Raw genomic sequence first — 14987 nt, 5'->3', positions numbered from 1 at the left:
CTTCGGAGCTGCCCACCCTGCTCCCAGGCGGCGGCTGCCCCGCGGGCGCAGCCCCCGGCCCCTCTCGGCTCGCTGCGGGGCTGCGAGCCCCGGGCAATCGGCAGGGCGGCCGCCCTGGGCCCCGGCTCCCCCCGCCCCGGCGCGGCGGCCCCGGCAGCTCCGCTCCCTCACCGCATACGGCGCCTCCATGAGTAATAAAAGCTGCTAATTGCCAACAGATGCCCCAGGAAAGCCTGACGCTGCCTCTGGTGGCTGCAAGGGAAAGGAGGGGACGCTGAGCCGGCTCCGGGTCCGAGGGGCAGCGCGGGGTGGGGGCGGCAGGGAGGGCTCCCGAGCAGCACCCGCTGGGCGAGCACCCGCGGGAGCAAGCGCTGCTCTTACCAGCAAACTTAGCAGCCGGCCGGAGAGAGCTGGCGAGCATCTCCGGGGAGGGAGCGGGGCCGGGCGGCCGGGGGCCCGAGCCCGGGGCAGAGCCCGCGCAGCCCTCGCAGCCCCTGGCGCCCACCCCGCACGCTGTCCCGCGGCCCCCCCCGGCGCGGGGAGCCGGCCCCGCTCTCCTCGCCCGCTGCCGCGGCTCCGTCTCTTGCACAACCGGAGCTGGCTCCAGCCCGGGGGGCTGCAGACACCAGGGTGGGAGGTGCCTGCGGCCCCCCCCGGGCTGAGCAGGGCCCCCGGGACCCCACCCCCCCAGCACCCCCCTCTCCCCTTTCACAGCTGGGGTCTGGCTTGTTTTAGGAGGCTGGAAAGGGGGAGGAAATCTGGCCCCTTCCCTCGCCTCCTCCACGCTCCCGCCGCCGCGCAGCAGCTCCTGGCTCGCTTCTCCCGGTGCCCCAAACTCAAACCAGATGGTGCCCGCAAGAGCCAAGTCATGAAATGAGCACTTCAGCCTCCCGGGGGCGGGCTGGGGGGTGCCACGGAGAGACACCCCCCCCTCCTCAATCCGGGGGGGGGTCACATCCTGCCTCCGTATCCCAGCACGGCTCCGGAGCAGCCCCCAACCCCGAACCCGGGCCGCCCTTCCCTGGCCGCTGCCCTGCCGGGGAAAACCGGGGATTTTTAGCTTTATTTTCTGCCTAGGCAGCCGGGCAGCCGGAAGGGAACGGCAGGGCCGGGATGGGATGGCCACGCTGCCGAGCCCAGGCCTCCGGGCGCGAGGCTCGCGGCCCCTCCGCGGCTCCCCGCGCTCAGCCCAGCGCCCCCGAAACGCGCTGCCCTTTCCCGGCCGCGGCAGCCCCGCGCGTGCCCCCCGGGCCGCCAGCGCCCGACGCGGCTCCCGAAGGCCGTTTCCCCGGCCGCCTGCCGGGAGAGCCGGCGGCGGCAAAACGAGGAGCGAGCCGAGCTGCCGCCTCGCCTTCCCGCAGCACCTCCAGCCGGGCCAGGACGCGCCGCCTTTGCCTGCCGCCGGCGGCAGCCCCCGCTCGGCGATGCACGGCAGCAGCCGGCGGCCGCGGTCCTGGGCGGAGGGCGCCCGGCGGGGCTGGCGTCGCCCCCTCCGCGGCGGGGAGCAAAGCTCCCCCTGCACAAGTCACCCCCAAATGCACAGAGGCGGTTTCCCAGCCAGCCCTTCCCGCGCCCCCCCCGGCCCGGCGGCACAGGGGTTAAACCCTCCCGGAGGGGATTTGCCCTTTTTGGCTCCCAGGAGGGATTGACGGGAGCATCTCCCACTGCACGGCCCTTTGCCGGAGCGGGGCGGGCCAGGGGACCCCCCGGCGGGCGCTCGGCCATCCCGGCGGCGCCGATTGAGTCGTCAGCTCCGCTGGCAGCCGCCGCGTGCTGCCCGGGCGGGTTTGCTTAAAGAGGATAAAGGGGACCGTAATGAATTTCACGCGTCTCGCAGTGGCGTCCCCGTGGCCCCGGAGTAATTGCCGCCGGGGCAAGGGAGCGCGCAGCTGCCCCAGCACCTGGAGGTCACTGCTCCAAGCCCGGCAGCAGCCTTTTCCCGGCAGATCCCCGGCGGTGCCAGCAGAGACGGCGCCCGCCGGCCCCACGCCGTGGCGGCTCCGGCCCTGCCGGCTCGGTGGGACGGCGAGCGCGGAGGGCGCTCCCTGCGCACCCGCGGGTTTTGCAGAGCGTGTCCGCGCTGCAAAGACACGTCCCCTCCCTGGGCACTCGGCGGAAGGCGCCGAGCTCAGCAAGCGGGACGGTTCGAGCTGCCCGCGAACCCCCAGCCGGGACGGGACAGGACAGGACCGTGGCTGGGCGGAGGACAGCCCGGGCCAGGGCCCCACGCTCTGCGGCGGGCGGCAGCGAGGGTGCTCCGCAGCGTTACACCCCTCTGCACACTGCATGGTGATTGCCTCTGAAGTTACTAATTTGCTCATGGATTAATTACCACGTAATTTACTGCTTTTGGCTCCCGCACCACGACGCTCGTTCGCAAGGCAGAGGGATGCTGCTTGCCCAGCCCTGGCCAGCAGGACCCTGCAAGAGCCGGCCTGGGTCCCCGCCGGGCGACGGCCACCCTCCTCCCCGGGCTGGGGCGCGCCGGGGCCCCGGCGCGGCGGTGGGACACCAAGCACCACGCCGCGGGCCCACGGCACCACAGAGAGTGAACTTTTATTTCCAACAACGACAGCACCTGCCCCGTGGGGTGGGGACGGTGGGGAGGGCCGGGAGGGGGACGGCCGGGGCGAGGGCGGCCCGGCCCCGGGGTCCCCCCCGGTGCGGCGCGGCGCGTGCACACGGTGCACTGCGTGAAGAAACATCCCGGTAGAAAAGAACGACGATCCAACTCCCTCCGCGGCCGGTCCTGCCCCGCGCGCGGGCGAGAGCGCGTGCAGGCGTGCGCGAGCGTGGGGGGGTGCGCGGGTCCCCGCCGCCCCGCAGGGACGGGGGGCACGGGGAGCCGCGCGGCGGGAGGAGGCGGCTGGCGGGGAGCGCGGTCCCTGCCCCGCGGGGCCGAGCCCCCGGCGAGAGGGCGAGCGGCCGGGGACTCCCGACCGCGGAGGAGGACGGAGAAAACGCAGCGTCGGGCATCGTCCTGCCGGCAGCGGCCGGCGGAGGCGGGCCCGGCGCCCGGGGGGCTCACACCTCCGTCTGGAAGTCCCCGTCGGCCACGTCGAGGCTCACGCCGGGGCTCTCCCAGTCCGCGCGGCGCAGCTCCAGCCGGTCCCGCCGGGCGCTGGGCAGCGAGCCCAGCGTCATCGCCTTGAACGTGCTCCACGGCTTCGGCGGCGGTGCTGCCGGCGGCGGCTGCTGCTGCTCCTCGGGGCCGGCCGCTTCCTACGGGGCGAAAAGGGGGGGGCTGCAGCAAGGGGCTGGGGCATGCGCGGCTCCCTCCTGCCCAGCATCCAGCACCCATCACCCAGACCCCGGGGTGGGAGCCACCCTCCTCCGCCCCATCCCAGGGTGCCCCGGCCCCCCCGGCCCCGTGCAGCACGGGGCGAATCACCCCCCTGGGGGCCCAGCCCAGCCCCGGGCACTTACGCCGGCTGCGCTCTTCTCCCCGCCGCCCGACGAGACGCTCCACCGCTTCTCTCGCTGCGGGAGAGACACAGCCCCGCTCAGCGCTCACCCCCCCGCCTGGCACCTCCCCGGGGTGCTGCATCCCCCGCTGCCTTCCCCAAACGCCCCGGCCGGTCCGCGGGGCAGAGGCGAGCAGCGTGCGCCCCCAGGACCTCACCTTGGAGGTGCCGGTGGCCGGGGCTCGGTACCGGTCCAGCGTGTGAAACTTCTGGTTCAGCTCGTGGTAGAGCTCGGAGTGGCGTTTCCGCGTGTGCATCACCTTCTGCAGGGCGAGAGGGTCCCCCGCGGCGGTGGGCGCTTGCCGCGGGCACAGCCCCGCGCCCCAGCCCCGGCCCCCGCCGGCCCGCTCGCTCGCCGCCCTCCCGGGGCGCCCCAAGCCGGGGCCAGCGCGGCTGCGGGCAGACGCGGCCCGTCCCCGGGGTCTCTGCCCCGCGGCCCTGGCCGAGGTACGCCGAGCCCCTTAACGGCAGCTGAGCCACGCCGCCGCCAGCCCCAGCCTGCCTGCCAGCACCATCTCCTCCCGTAAAGCCCGCTAAAACACTCCCGCTCTGCGCTGGCATTTTAATCAAGAGCTACTGCTCTTCATTGCCGGGTATAAAAGTCCTCGGAGCTTGGCTTCTATTTCATCACATTTGCTTAAATCTGCCCAGGGCTGGGGGAGAGGTGATTAAGGAGAAGGTGCTTTACGCCTGCTGTGCCCGTACCCAGCTCTCGGGGACGGGGACCCCGGCGCTGCCCCGGCAGGGCAAGGGACGGGCAGTGCCCGATCCAGCAATCCCCACTGCGTGGCAGAGCTTACCTCGAAATCCAGATCAGAGTATCGCAACCTCTTCCTCTGGCAGGGGAGGCACCCGGCCCGGAGCAGGGACGAGGCAGGGAGGAGACGGACAACAAAACGGAGAGGTCTTTGCACATCCAGCAGGCGGGCACTCGTGCAAACTCGCACGTGCACACTCATGCACGCTCTTGCATGCTCTCCCCACCCCAGGCCTCCTCGCCCACGCGTTTCCCCTCCCGTGCGAGTCCTCCAGCACGCGTGCCCGCGTCTCCCCGGGTGCCCCCGCTCACCTCCAGCGACCCCACTTTCATCGCCGAGCCGGGGACGGTGCGGGGCATGGTGCGGCTGCGCTCTGAGAGCTCCGAGGCCAGGATCTGCCGCACGGTGGGATGCTGCTTGAACTGCAGGCCGTAGGGATGCTTCACCGTCCCGTAGGGCTGGTTCAAGTTCACGTTGATGTGGTCGACCGAGACGAAGCTGGGGTAGGCGTCCCCCTCGGCGCCGGGGCGCCCCTTCCCGCCGCCCGCCCCGTCCTCGGTGCCGGCGTTGAGTTTGCCTTCCTCCCGCTGGAAGGGCTTGAGGCTGGCGGTCCGGCGGGGCAGCACCATGTAGTCGCTCTCCAGCGGCGGCTCCTGGGCCCGCAGCCAGCTGTACTCCACCGGCCGCAGGCTGCTGTCCGTGCACAGGTACACGGGGCCCTGCGCCTCCAGGTTGACGTTCTTGGCCGGCGGCTCGCCGAGGTCGTTCAAGCCCGCCACCACGTTGGGCGTCATCTTGGGCACCTGGACCAGGATGCTGGGGGGTGGGATGTTCCCGGGCAGGCTGGAGAAGCCCAGGCCGCCCTCTGAGCTGGTGTTGAGCTTGGGATCTTCGTCCCCGTCCAGGGAGATGCGGGACAAGGTGCCCGTGATGGTGGCGGGGTTGCAGGTGTTCACCTCCTTGAACAGCACTGCGGGCAGGGAGCGGGTCAGACCCCCTGCCCGGTGGCGTTGCGCCCGGCACGGCACGGCCACGCCGAGCCCTTGCCAGGGAGAGCCCTCACCTGTCTGACACGCCAGGTCAACGTCCTTTTCAAAATCTGTCTATAAAAATACAGAAAGAAGGGAAAAGGGAGAGAGAAAGAGAGAGAGAGAAGAGAGAGAGAGACAGAGAAATGAATGCATCTTGGCCAGCACCAGGGAGAAGACGGTTTGGGGGGGGTCCCTGACGCAGCCCCGGGTGAATCCCGCAGCCGGCCTGCCCCAGCTCTTGGCGGCATCGCTGCCGCACGCAGCCGGGGCGCTGCGCCCGCTGCCGCCCTCACCAGGATCTGCACCTGCCCGTTCTTGCAGGAGTCGGGCGAGTTTTCGTTCTCCTCGCTCCTGCACACCCCGACCTGGCACTTCACCACGTCCTGGACCTGCGCGGACAGAGCCGGTCACGGCCCGCGGCCGGGGCAGCCCCCGCGGCCGGGGCTCTCCCGCCACCGGGCTCCCCGCTCCCACCTCTCGGCGCAGGAAGCCGTGCACGGTGATGATGACGAAGCCCTGGACGGAGTTGAAGATGGCGAAGAGGACCTGGAAGAGGATGGAGCGCCGGTCGGTCATGGCGAGCACGGCCGACATCCAGGTCAGCGCCAGCAGGGGCAGGACCACGCAGGAGCTCCACAGCGATGCCCTGGGGCAGGGAGAGAGGGGCCGGGTGAGCCGGGCCGCGCCGGGGCTATCCTGGGACAAACCCCCCCGGAGCGGCACCCTTCCTCCCCGCAAGCTCGGCTGGGGCGAACCGAGGGAAGGGGCAGGCGGTGCACGGTGCTGCACGTCTGCAGTGAGACCCGGAGCCGGCGAGCGCTGCGGAGCCCCAGTGCCTCGGTCCAGGCACCCGTCTGTCCCCCCTCCCTCGGCCTCTCCGAGCCGCCCCCGGTTGGGCGCTCGCTGCGCTGCCTATTCGATAGGGCGAACGGGAAAAACGGGGCTCCCCTCCTGCACCCCGAGCCCCGCACTCAGGAGTAACCCCACACAAGGGGTTTTTAGCAGCACTTTTTGGAGCTGTTTCTGTTCTAATTAAACCCCAGGGCCCCACCGGCAGCAGCGGGGTGGTGGCACCTATGGCCTGGCCCTGGGGACACGTCCCCGTGCTGACGTGCCGGGAAGACGTCCCAAGACCGGGGCCGGCACGTGCCCCGGCGTGACGTGCCGGGGGAGAGGAGCTGAGCCGCCCCGCGCACCCCCTCCGCCCCGCTGTCCCCGGAGATGACGTGACCTGCGGGAAGCCATGCCATGCAGACGTGATGGCCGCGGTGGGTGGCGCGCGCCCCGGGCAGCGAGCGCGGCGCGCAGGGGGGCCGCCCCGAGCGCGCAGCCTTCTCCCTGCTCCCCCTGCTCCCCCCCTCACCCCGGCCCCGGAGAAGGCTGCGCCGGGGCGGGCGGGCGGGCGCGCGGCGGGCACTAACATGGCGTTGCTGGCGGTGGCGGAGGTCATGGCCGCGCTGGACACCACGCCGCACTTGGTGCATTTCAGCAGCAGGCTGCCGCAGGGCGGGGGCTCGGAGCTAGGCGCCCCCCGCGGCCAGGACCGGTCCGCGCCGGGAGAGCAAGGCCGGGGGCGAGCGGGATGGCGGGGACGGGGAGCGGGCAGACGGACGGACGGACGGATGGATGGATGGATGGACACAGGCAGAAAGCAAATGAGGAAAGAGAAAAAGAGAAAGAGAGAGAGAGAGAGCGCCGGGTTAGTCGACGGGCGGCAGCAGTTGTTAATGACTAGCAGGGGGTGGCCAAGCGTGGAGCAGGGACGGGCGCAGGGCTCAGCCCCCTCGGCCGGCGGCAGGGAAGGGGCTCCCCCTTCCCGGGGGGAGGTGCTCCCCCCATCTGCTGCCCCCCCCAGCAAGGGGCTGCAGCACCCCTGGGCTTGGCCCCCACCGCCCACAAGTGAAGCGAAGTCTGCCCAGTCCTCAGCCTGCTCCCAGAGGAGACCCCCCCCCCCAATGCCCTCCCAGGTGGCAGAGCTGGGTTGGGCATAGGGCACAGCTCCGGGGGGAGCAGCCTGCCTGCGCCCCCATCCCCGCGCCGGCCCCAGGGACAGCCCCCACGGGGCTGCACGGCACTTACCCAGCTCGCTGCTTTTTGGACTTATCTGAAATGCCGTCGCGGGACATGAGCTTGTTGAACACGATGATGCCGACAAGCATGTTCACCTGGAGCGAGAGGACAGCCTGGGCTTAGGGCCGGGCGCGGAGCCCCTCCGAGACCTGGCGGGGAGCTGCCAACGCTGGCGAAGGGTTTTGCAGGGTGCACGGCGGGGGAAGAGCGCCGCACGGGGCCCACCTACCAACACGATGACGGCAGCGGGGCCCACGAAGGCGTAGAGCAAGCCGCCCTCCAGGGAGAGCCAGCAGCTGCGGAGGGGGAACGCGGAGCGTCGGGCACGTCCCGGGCTCCCTCCCGATCCCCGTCCCGTCCCGCACCCCTCGCCCCACGCTGCCGGCACCGCTGCCAGCCCCCTGCCCCGGCCCAGCCCGCCGCGTCCCCACCGTCCCCACGTACTAGCTCGCCGTCCCGTAGCCTTTGGTCCGCGTGAAGCCGACGGAGACGGCGACCACGAGGGCTGGCAGACCTGGAGAGGCAGGAGGCGAGAGGAGCCGGAGCTGCGGGGGACGGCCCCACGGCCTCCCAGGGCTTGCAGCAAGGCGTTGCGGAAGAGGCTTTCCCGCAGCCTGCCTCAGTTTCCCTTCCTTACCCCAGCCCAAGCACAGGAAGCGCTTCCTGACCAGGCGTGTCCGGATCCGGCCGATCACCGCCAGGTAGGACTGCCAGGCCTCCGTCAGCACCCAGCAGAAGGACGAGAGGAAGAAGAAGTGCAGGAAAGCAGCCGTCATGGTGCACACGCCCTGCCGGGGGAGGCAGGCGGGTCAGGGGGACGCGGCCCGCGGCAGCCCCCCGAGGGCTGCAGGGCTGCGGTCTGCCTCGGGGCAGCGCGGGGCAAAGGGAGCCGCGGGGCAGCTGCGGGGCTCTGCCAGCAGCGCCAGGATCAGGCGCTGGCCGCCAGCGGGGCTGAGCCGCGACCGGCCCTCCGAACCGCCCGGCATCGCGGCGGTTAAACTCCCACGCCTGGGCTAGGTTTGTGTCCGAGCCACCAGCGCAAAGAATTTAATCCCAAGATTGAGTTAATCCAAATCAAATCTGCTCCTCGGAGCCAGCAGGGCCGGCGCGACCAGCCGGGCAGATAAGGCGCGATTGGAGCAGCCGCGGCGCTCGTATCTCGCTCCAGCCATCAGCGCCCGAGCGCTTGGCTCACCGGCCCCCGGGGACACGTGCCCGCAGAGACCTGCAAACTCGCCACGCTCCCCGGCAGCGCCAGGACTGGCACGGGGGAGGACGTCGCAGCCGGCCGACGGAGATGCAGGGCTGGGATACGGCGCGGCCCCGGCACGCTGATACGCTCCCACACCTGCATCCCTCGCTGCAAAAGGCGATGCTGCACCCTCGATTCGGTGCAGCGATGCCCCAGGCCGTGCCTGCCCCGAGGTGTCCCTGTCCCTGCGGGGCACTGCCTGCTCCATCCTCCGATCCCTGCCGGAGGCGGGATGGCTCCCGCCCCGGGACACCCAGGGTGCTGGAGCCGAGCAGCGAGCGCTCCGCGTCCCCGGGGCGCCCCGGCGGCTCTCACCTTACTGAGCATCTGGGACTGGCCCACGAGGATGAGGACGTTGGAGGCCAGGATGGAGATGCAGAAGTTGAGCAGGATGATGGAGCGCTCCGACTTGATGAACCTGCGGGCAGGGAGCGGCGTGGAGCCGGCGTGCTGCCCCAGAGCCCGGGACGTGCCCAGGCGCTGCAGACGCTGTCCTGCCTGGGGACGGTCGGGCCAGCAGGGCCTCCTGCATGACACGTGGTCACAGCCGTACCCGGACAGCCCGGCATCTCCGTGCCCCCTCCTGCCCTAATGCCACGAGGGTTTATTCTCTTCCAGGAACAATGCATTTAATCGCAGCGCTGCTAAGCTCGTGCTCTCGCTGCTCCCCCTTCACCGCCCCCTCCCTGCATCTGCTCCTGTCTCCCCGGCTGTGGATGTGCCCAGCGCCCCCGGACAGCACCCACACTGTCACCTCCAGAAAGCAGCGTAGATCACCAGCAAGGTCAGCAGGGCCAGGCAGGAGACGGCGCAGCCGATCATCAGCGGCACCGATGGGGTGCCCGAGGGGTCCATGGCCTGGGGGAGGAAGGGAGAGAGGCTGAGACCATCCCCAGGCTAACGCCGGCCCCTGCACCCCCACAGCTGCCCCCCAGCTCGGGGACCCCGGGGGGCGCCGCGGCTCGGCGCTGCCAAGACGCGTTCCCGGGGACCGGTGCCCATCTCCGGGCCAACGGGGACGCTGCTGGAATAGCAATGGGGGCCGGGAGGGCCCTGCCGGCGCGGCTGCGGGAAGGGACACATGCCAGGACGGCTCCTTTCCGCCCCAGGGTGCGTCCCTGTCCCCTCCCCTCCTCGCACATATCAACACCTGTTAAGGAGCCTTATAAATCACTGCAGCATCCTGCCTGGCAGAGTGCAGCCCTGGGGGCGCCGGGGGGGCCCAGGCCGCTCTCTTGGCAGTTGCAACCCCCCCCACCCTCGCACCACCCAGCACGGGGCAGCCCATGGGGTTGGGGTACCTGCAGGCAACGCGCCCCCCTGCCCCATCCACATGGGGACCCCTGCACCCGGACAGGCCACGGCTGTGCCCGGCTCTGCTAAGCCGCGGCTGCCCGGCGGGACCCCCCGTCCCCCCTCACCCCCCGGGGCCAGGCCGGGCCGGGCGGCCCCCTCGGCCCTGCAGCGTGGGAATCGCCTCTCCAGGCGAGATGCCATCGCTGGCGACCCCGACGGCAGGGCTGGCCCCCGGCCCCCCGGCCCCTACCAGGTCTCTGGGCAGCTGGGCGAGGACGGCGAAGGTGGAGAGCTGGCTGCACTGGCATTTGGTGTGTGCCGGGAGGGTCTCCAGGGTTTGGCAGCTCTCCGTGTCCCAGTTTCCCAAGCCAGCATCCCTGATTAATGGGACCAGAGCGAGGGAGAGAGCAATTTGAAATGATCAAACGCATACGCAGCCCACAGCCCCTCGCGCCTTCGCCGAGTTAACCCTTTGCTGGCACCTGCCCGGGGGGAGGCTGGGAGATGGGCTAATCCCCCAAGCCAGACATGGGGCAAAAGCCACCCCCGCCCCCCGCCTCCCCCCGCGTTCATCCCCCAGGGGAGCAGTGCAACACGGATTTAATCTCCTCCTCCAGGTTGTGGGGGGCCAAACCGCGGGAGGGAGGGGGCCAGGCCCTGGCGGAGGGGATGCAGGGTGCCTGGGCAGCGGTGGCTCCCCCGGCATGGCTCAGGGGCAGGCGGGATGCAGGGGACACGTCTCCCCGCTGTGTCCCCGGCCAGCTGCAATGCGGAGCAGCCAGGCACCCCGTGCATGGCTCCCCGTGCGGAAGGATGCTGCAACCCTGCATCCTTCCCAGCCAGGCGCCGGGTGCTGTGCGCATCCTGTCCCACCTGGCCCAGGCGGGTGGCAGGCTGTCGGGGCAGTGCCGGGGCATCCCTGCAGCCCCCTGCACCACACCAGGGCACAACGATGCCCTAGGGTCCCGCTTGCACCGCTCCCTGCAAAGTGGAGGTGCTGGGGCAGGCAGGAGCCGTCCCAGGGCCCCCGAGAGCCACGCAGCCACCTGCAGCTCTTCGCAGCCCAGCAGGAGCTGCAACTCATGGAGCAGGAAAGAGCTATTCCCAAAGCCACATTTCCCTAGGGAGGGCACAAGGCTCCCTTCAAGCCCCCGGGGCTGGTCAGACCCCCGGCTGCCAGCAGGACTGAGCCAGGTGACAGCGCCGCGGCACGGGGCGCGGGGCTGGCCGTGCTGGCTGTGCGTAGCAGCGCTGGCAAAGCAGCCACAGCTCCCAGTGAACCAGGGAAACAGGGAACTGGGTCTGTGGGACAGCAGTGGATCAGGCCCCAGGCCAGCTGGGGATGCAAACGCCGAGGGCCAGGCTGAGACCTGCCACGCTCGTCACAGTCACGCTCCTCCTCGTCAACAGGGGAGCCTCACTGCAACACTTCAGGCAGGCCCAGCCTCCCCAGCGGGGCTGCACTGGAACCAGTAACCCCGAGCTGGAGGCACCTGGGGGCAGACTGGGCGCAGTGCCTGGGGGCGATGGGGCCGGCTGCCCACCCCGCGCCCGGCCCGCTCCCCCTGCCGTGCCCTACTTTCCAGCTCGCTCGCCAAAGCGCCGGGCTCCACGCTAATAAATTGCGTCTGGCAGGCAGGAGACATCGGTCTCCGGCGTCAAGCGGAGCAAAATCGATACCCGTATTAGCGAAACCAACCCTTGAGCCCCCTCTTGCAGCATCGCCTGCCGAGTGCGGGCACGGCGGCACCCACCGCCCCCAGCGCCCCCCTCCGCGCCCCACTCACGTCCTCGAGTAGTCCCAGGCGACGCACTGCGGGTGGGACGTGCCCTGCGGACGGAGGGGCGGCTCAGCAGCTCGTCCGGCTGCCGGACCCCTTCCCGGCCCCGGCACGGCCCCGGCGGCTCCCCGGCAGCACCCAGCCCGGGGCTTGCAAGTGGGTGCCGGCCGGCTCTGCCGGGATGGGATCGGGAGCCGCGGCGAGGGCGACACTCACGTTAACGACGTGGGAGAGCTCCACCAGGACGAGGGGCGCCGCGGGCTTGGTCGGCGGGCGCACCGTCACCATCAGCACCTTGGAGGTGACGACCAGGGGCGTCCTGCAGGGAGGAGGCAGCGGTGGTCACCGGGCACCGTGCGCCCCCCGGGCTCTGCCCCGCTGCGGCTCCGCCGGCCCCGTCCCCATCCTGCTGCGGGGCTCAGCTCGGCCCCGGCACGGCAGCAGCCCCCGCCGTGCCCCCAGCCGCAGGAGCAGCCCCACTCACTTGGGCGGCGGGAGGATCAGCCCCAGCGTGCGGTACAGGACGGCCCCGATGACGAAGTGGGACGACTCATCCATCTCTGCAGAGAGGGGAAGGAGAGCGGTGCCGTGAGGCGGGAGGCAGAGCCGGCAGCCGGGCTCCCACCGCACATGCAGGTGCGAGCTCACACCCGTGCGTGCTTGCATATGTGCTCACACGCATGCATGCTCAGACACATGCTCCCATCTGTGCATGCTCACACGTGCACACACACGTGCATGCTCAGACACATGCTCCCATCTGTGCATGCTCACACGTGCACACACACGTGCATGCTCAGACACATGCTCCCATCTGTGCATGCTCACACACGTGCACACACCTGTGCACGCTCACACACGTGCACACACACGTGCATGCTCAGACACATGCTCCCATCTGTGCATGCTCACACACGTGCACACACCTGTGCACGCTCACACACGTGCACACACATGTGCATGCTCAGACACATGCTCCCATCTGTGCATGCTCACACACGTGCACACACCTGTGCACGCTCACACACGTGCACACACGTACATGCTCAGACACATGCTCCCATCTGTGCACGCTCACACACGTGCACACACCTGTGCACGCTCACACACGTGCACACACGTACATGCTCAGACACATGCTCCCATCTGTGCATGCTCACACACGTGCACACACCTGTGCACGCTCACACACGTGCACACACGTGCATGCTCAGACACATGCTCCCATCTGTGCACGCTCACACACGTGCAGGCTCGCGCGGCCCCGCAGCCCTGCCTTACCAGCAGAGGAGAGGCTCAGCACCTCCTTGGGGATGAAGAGCTTGTCCTCGGAGTTGCGGGCCCAGTCCTTCATGCCCCGGCGCCCCTTCATGGGAAAGTTGATGTCGCTGGAGACGGCGGAGACGGGCTCTCTCTGGATGCTGATCACTGGCAGGGCAGAGCGGGCATCACGGGCGGCTCACGTGCCCGCTCCAGCTCGCGTGCCCGCCCCGGCACGGCCCCAGCGCTCACCCAGGTTGTCGGTGACGATGAGGGAGCTCTGGAAGGCCTTCAGCGCATCCCCCACCAGGTGGATGAAGTCCTCCACCACCTTCATCAGGTGCACGGAGCCGGGCGAGACCTGTGGGCGCGGGAGAGGGCCCAGCTCCGGCAGCAGCCGGGAAGGTGGCGGGGGGATGCACCCACGCCAGCCCCTTCCCCAGCTCACCTGCTGCGCGTCCTCCCACTTGTCCCGGTTCTCCGAGTCCACCATGTAGCTCACCACCTGGAAGAAGCGCTGCGGAAGGGGGGTCAGCGGGGCTGGGGTCCGCAGGCGCCCGGCCGCCAGTGCCCGCCGCAGCCGGAGCCAGCCCGGGGACGGGATCCCGGCCGGCTACCTGCACGTCCTCGGAGGACGGGGTGTAGGTGGCCCTCTTGAAGGTGTCGGTGACGTTGCGCAGGATCTCCACGGAGAAGAGCAGGTCCCCGCTGTAGTAGGTCTTGCGGGCCACGAGCTCCAGCAGGCTCCGCACCACCTGCGACATGCCCTCGCCCGCCAGCACCCGCTGCCCCTTGGCCAGGTGCTCCCGCAGCTTGCAAGAGGGACACAGGCGTCACCCGCCGCGGGGCACCCACCCCGGGGACCCCTCCCGTCACCGTGCCCGGAGCCGGGCCAGGGAAGGCGGGAGCCCTGGGGACGCTCTGCAGAGGAGCTAATTACATTAATTAGAGCGGCGGCGGGAGACAAGGGGGGGGCTGGCAGGGGCTGGCCGCGCTGCGAGCCCTTCCCGGGGGACGCGGCGCTCGGGCTCCCCTTGCAGCTCCAGCCGGGCTGCCGGCCGGCCCGCCCAGCGCCGCCTGCCTCGGTTTCCCCACGCAGCGCCCCGACCGCCGGCGCAAGCCGGCACACGGGGACCGGCGGCTCTCCCCGGGCCGGGGGCAGCCGCGGCGGTCGCCTTCGGTCGCTATGAACCGCTCCCCGGCGGCAGCGGCTGGTGCAGCAGCTGGGGGCAGCAGCGGGGGGCCGGCGGCGGAGGGGAGGGACGGGTTCGGCGCCCGAGCGTGCACCTACTGAGAGATGCAAGTATCGGTACTCGTGCGAGACGCAGCGGGCGAAGCTGGGCAGCCCCCAGTACGCCACCCCGTGCGCGTTCAGCAGGCACCGGCGGCTGGCGGACCCTGCGCGGCAAACACAACACGGGCAAAGGGTTTGGTCCCTGCCCCGAAACAGCCCCCCCAGCGCCCCCCCCGAGTGGGGGACGCTGGTGCAGCACCCGCAGCCCGCCGCCACGACCCCTCACCGGTGGCGTTGGGGGGACATTTGTTGTAGATGATCTCCCCGGCGGCCGTTTTCTTCCAGGTCATCAGCATGACGTACTCGTCCTTGCACATCTCGTGGTAGGCTGCGGGGAGCGGGGGGACACGGCGGGTGACGGGCAGCCCGAGCCCGGGGGCCGGCCCGGGGCCGCGCCGGGGGCGCCCGCCGCTACCTGGGCACTTCTTCTCGTTGCAGGTCTTCACCTCCTCGCCGGTGCCCTCGCAGGGGTAGCCCTGCACGCCGGTGCCCTCGCACATGCGGAAGCGCCGCTGCCAGCCCGTGTCGCAGGTCTTGGAGCAGAGGCTCCAGTGGTTCCAGGGGCCCCACTTGCCGTCGGCTGCAGGGGCGGCAGCGCCGCGCCGTGAGCGCCCGGCCGCGCGGGGGGTCCCGGCCGCGCGGGGGGGTCCCGGCAGCGCCCACCCACAGCGCATCACGTCTTCCACAGGCTATTAACTCCGCTGATCGCTTGTTTAAATCGCGTTGGAAGGCCCCCAGGCAGCCCGCCGGCCCCCCGGGCAGCCCCGCCGGGGAGCCCAGC

The 14987-nt window shown here is 70.8% G+C and overlaps 1 protein-coding gene across 10 annotated transcripts in view; it reads right to left on the bottom strand.

Annotated features, from left to right (window-relative positions):
* Positions 1–2841: 2841 nt before the first annotated feature.
* Positions 2842–14987, bottom strand: part of ADGRB2 (adhesion G protein-coupled receptor B2) — a 36675-nt gene continuing 24529 nt past the window's right edge. For 6 of the 10 annotated variants that reach the window (XM_068917515.1, XM_068917514.1, XM_068917522.1 and 3 more), the window contains 26 exons: positions 14622–14786; positions 14433–14534; positions 14204–14310; positions 13530–13724; positions 13361–13429; positions 13165–13273; positions 12934–13080; positions 12137–12212; positions 11869–11971; positions 11659–11702; positions 10122–10248; positions 9330–9433; positions 8891–8993; positions 7961–8111; positions 7768–7837; positions 7553–7619; positions 7333–7418; positions 6675–6773; positions 5728–5899; positions 5547–5642; positions 5286–5325; positions 4534–5192; positions 4265–4300; positions 3623–3727; positions 3427–3480; positions 2842–3222 (listed from right to left, as the gene is read on the bottom strand). In XM_068917515.1, the coding sequence (XP_068773616.1) occupies positions 3025–3222; positions 3427–3480; positions 3623–3727; positions 4265–4300; positions 4534–5192; positions 5286–5325; positions 5547–5642; positions 5728–5899; positions 6675–6773; positions 7333–7418; positions 7553–7619; positions 7768–7837; positions 7961–8111; positions 8891–8993; positions 9330–9433; positions 10122–10248; positions 11659–11702; positions 11869–11971; positions 12137–12212; positions 12934–13080; positions 13165–13273; positions 13361–13429; positions 13530–13724; positions 14204–14310; positions 14433–14534; positions 14622–14786 (3284 nt within the window). In that variant the 3' untranslated portion in view covers positions 2842–3024. The remainder of the gene's footprint in view (positions 3223–3426; positions 3481–3622; positions 3728–4264; positions 4301–4533; positions 5193–5285; positions 5326–5546; positions 5643–5727; positions 5900–6674; positions 6774–7332; positions 7419–7552; positions 7620–7767; positions 7838–7960; positions 8112–8890; positions 8994–9329; positions 9434–10121; positions 10249–11658; positions 11703–11868; positions 11972–12136; positions 12213–12933; positions 13081–13164; positions 13274–13360; positions 13430–13529; positions 13725–14203; positions 14311–14432; positions 14535–14621; positions 14787–14987) is intronic. The other 4 variants (XM_068917516.1, XM_068917519.1, XM_068917517.1 and 1 more) reach the window with 4 other exon arrangements.

This window comes from Struthio camelus, chromosome 23, assembly GCF_040807025.1.
Source record: "Struthio camelus isolate bStrCam1 chromosome 23, bStrCam1.hap1, whole genome shotgun sequence".
NCBI lineage: Eukaryota > Metazoa > Chordata > Aves > Struthioniformes > Struthionidae > Struthio > Struthio camelus.
This window is presented reverse-complemented; position numbering and strand designations above follow the sequence as displayed.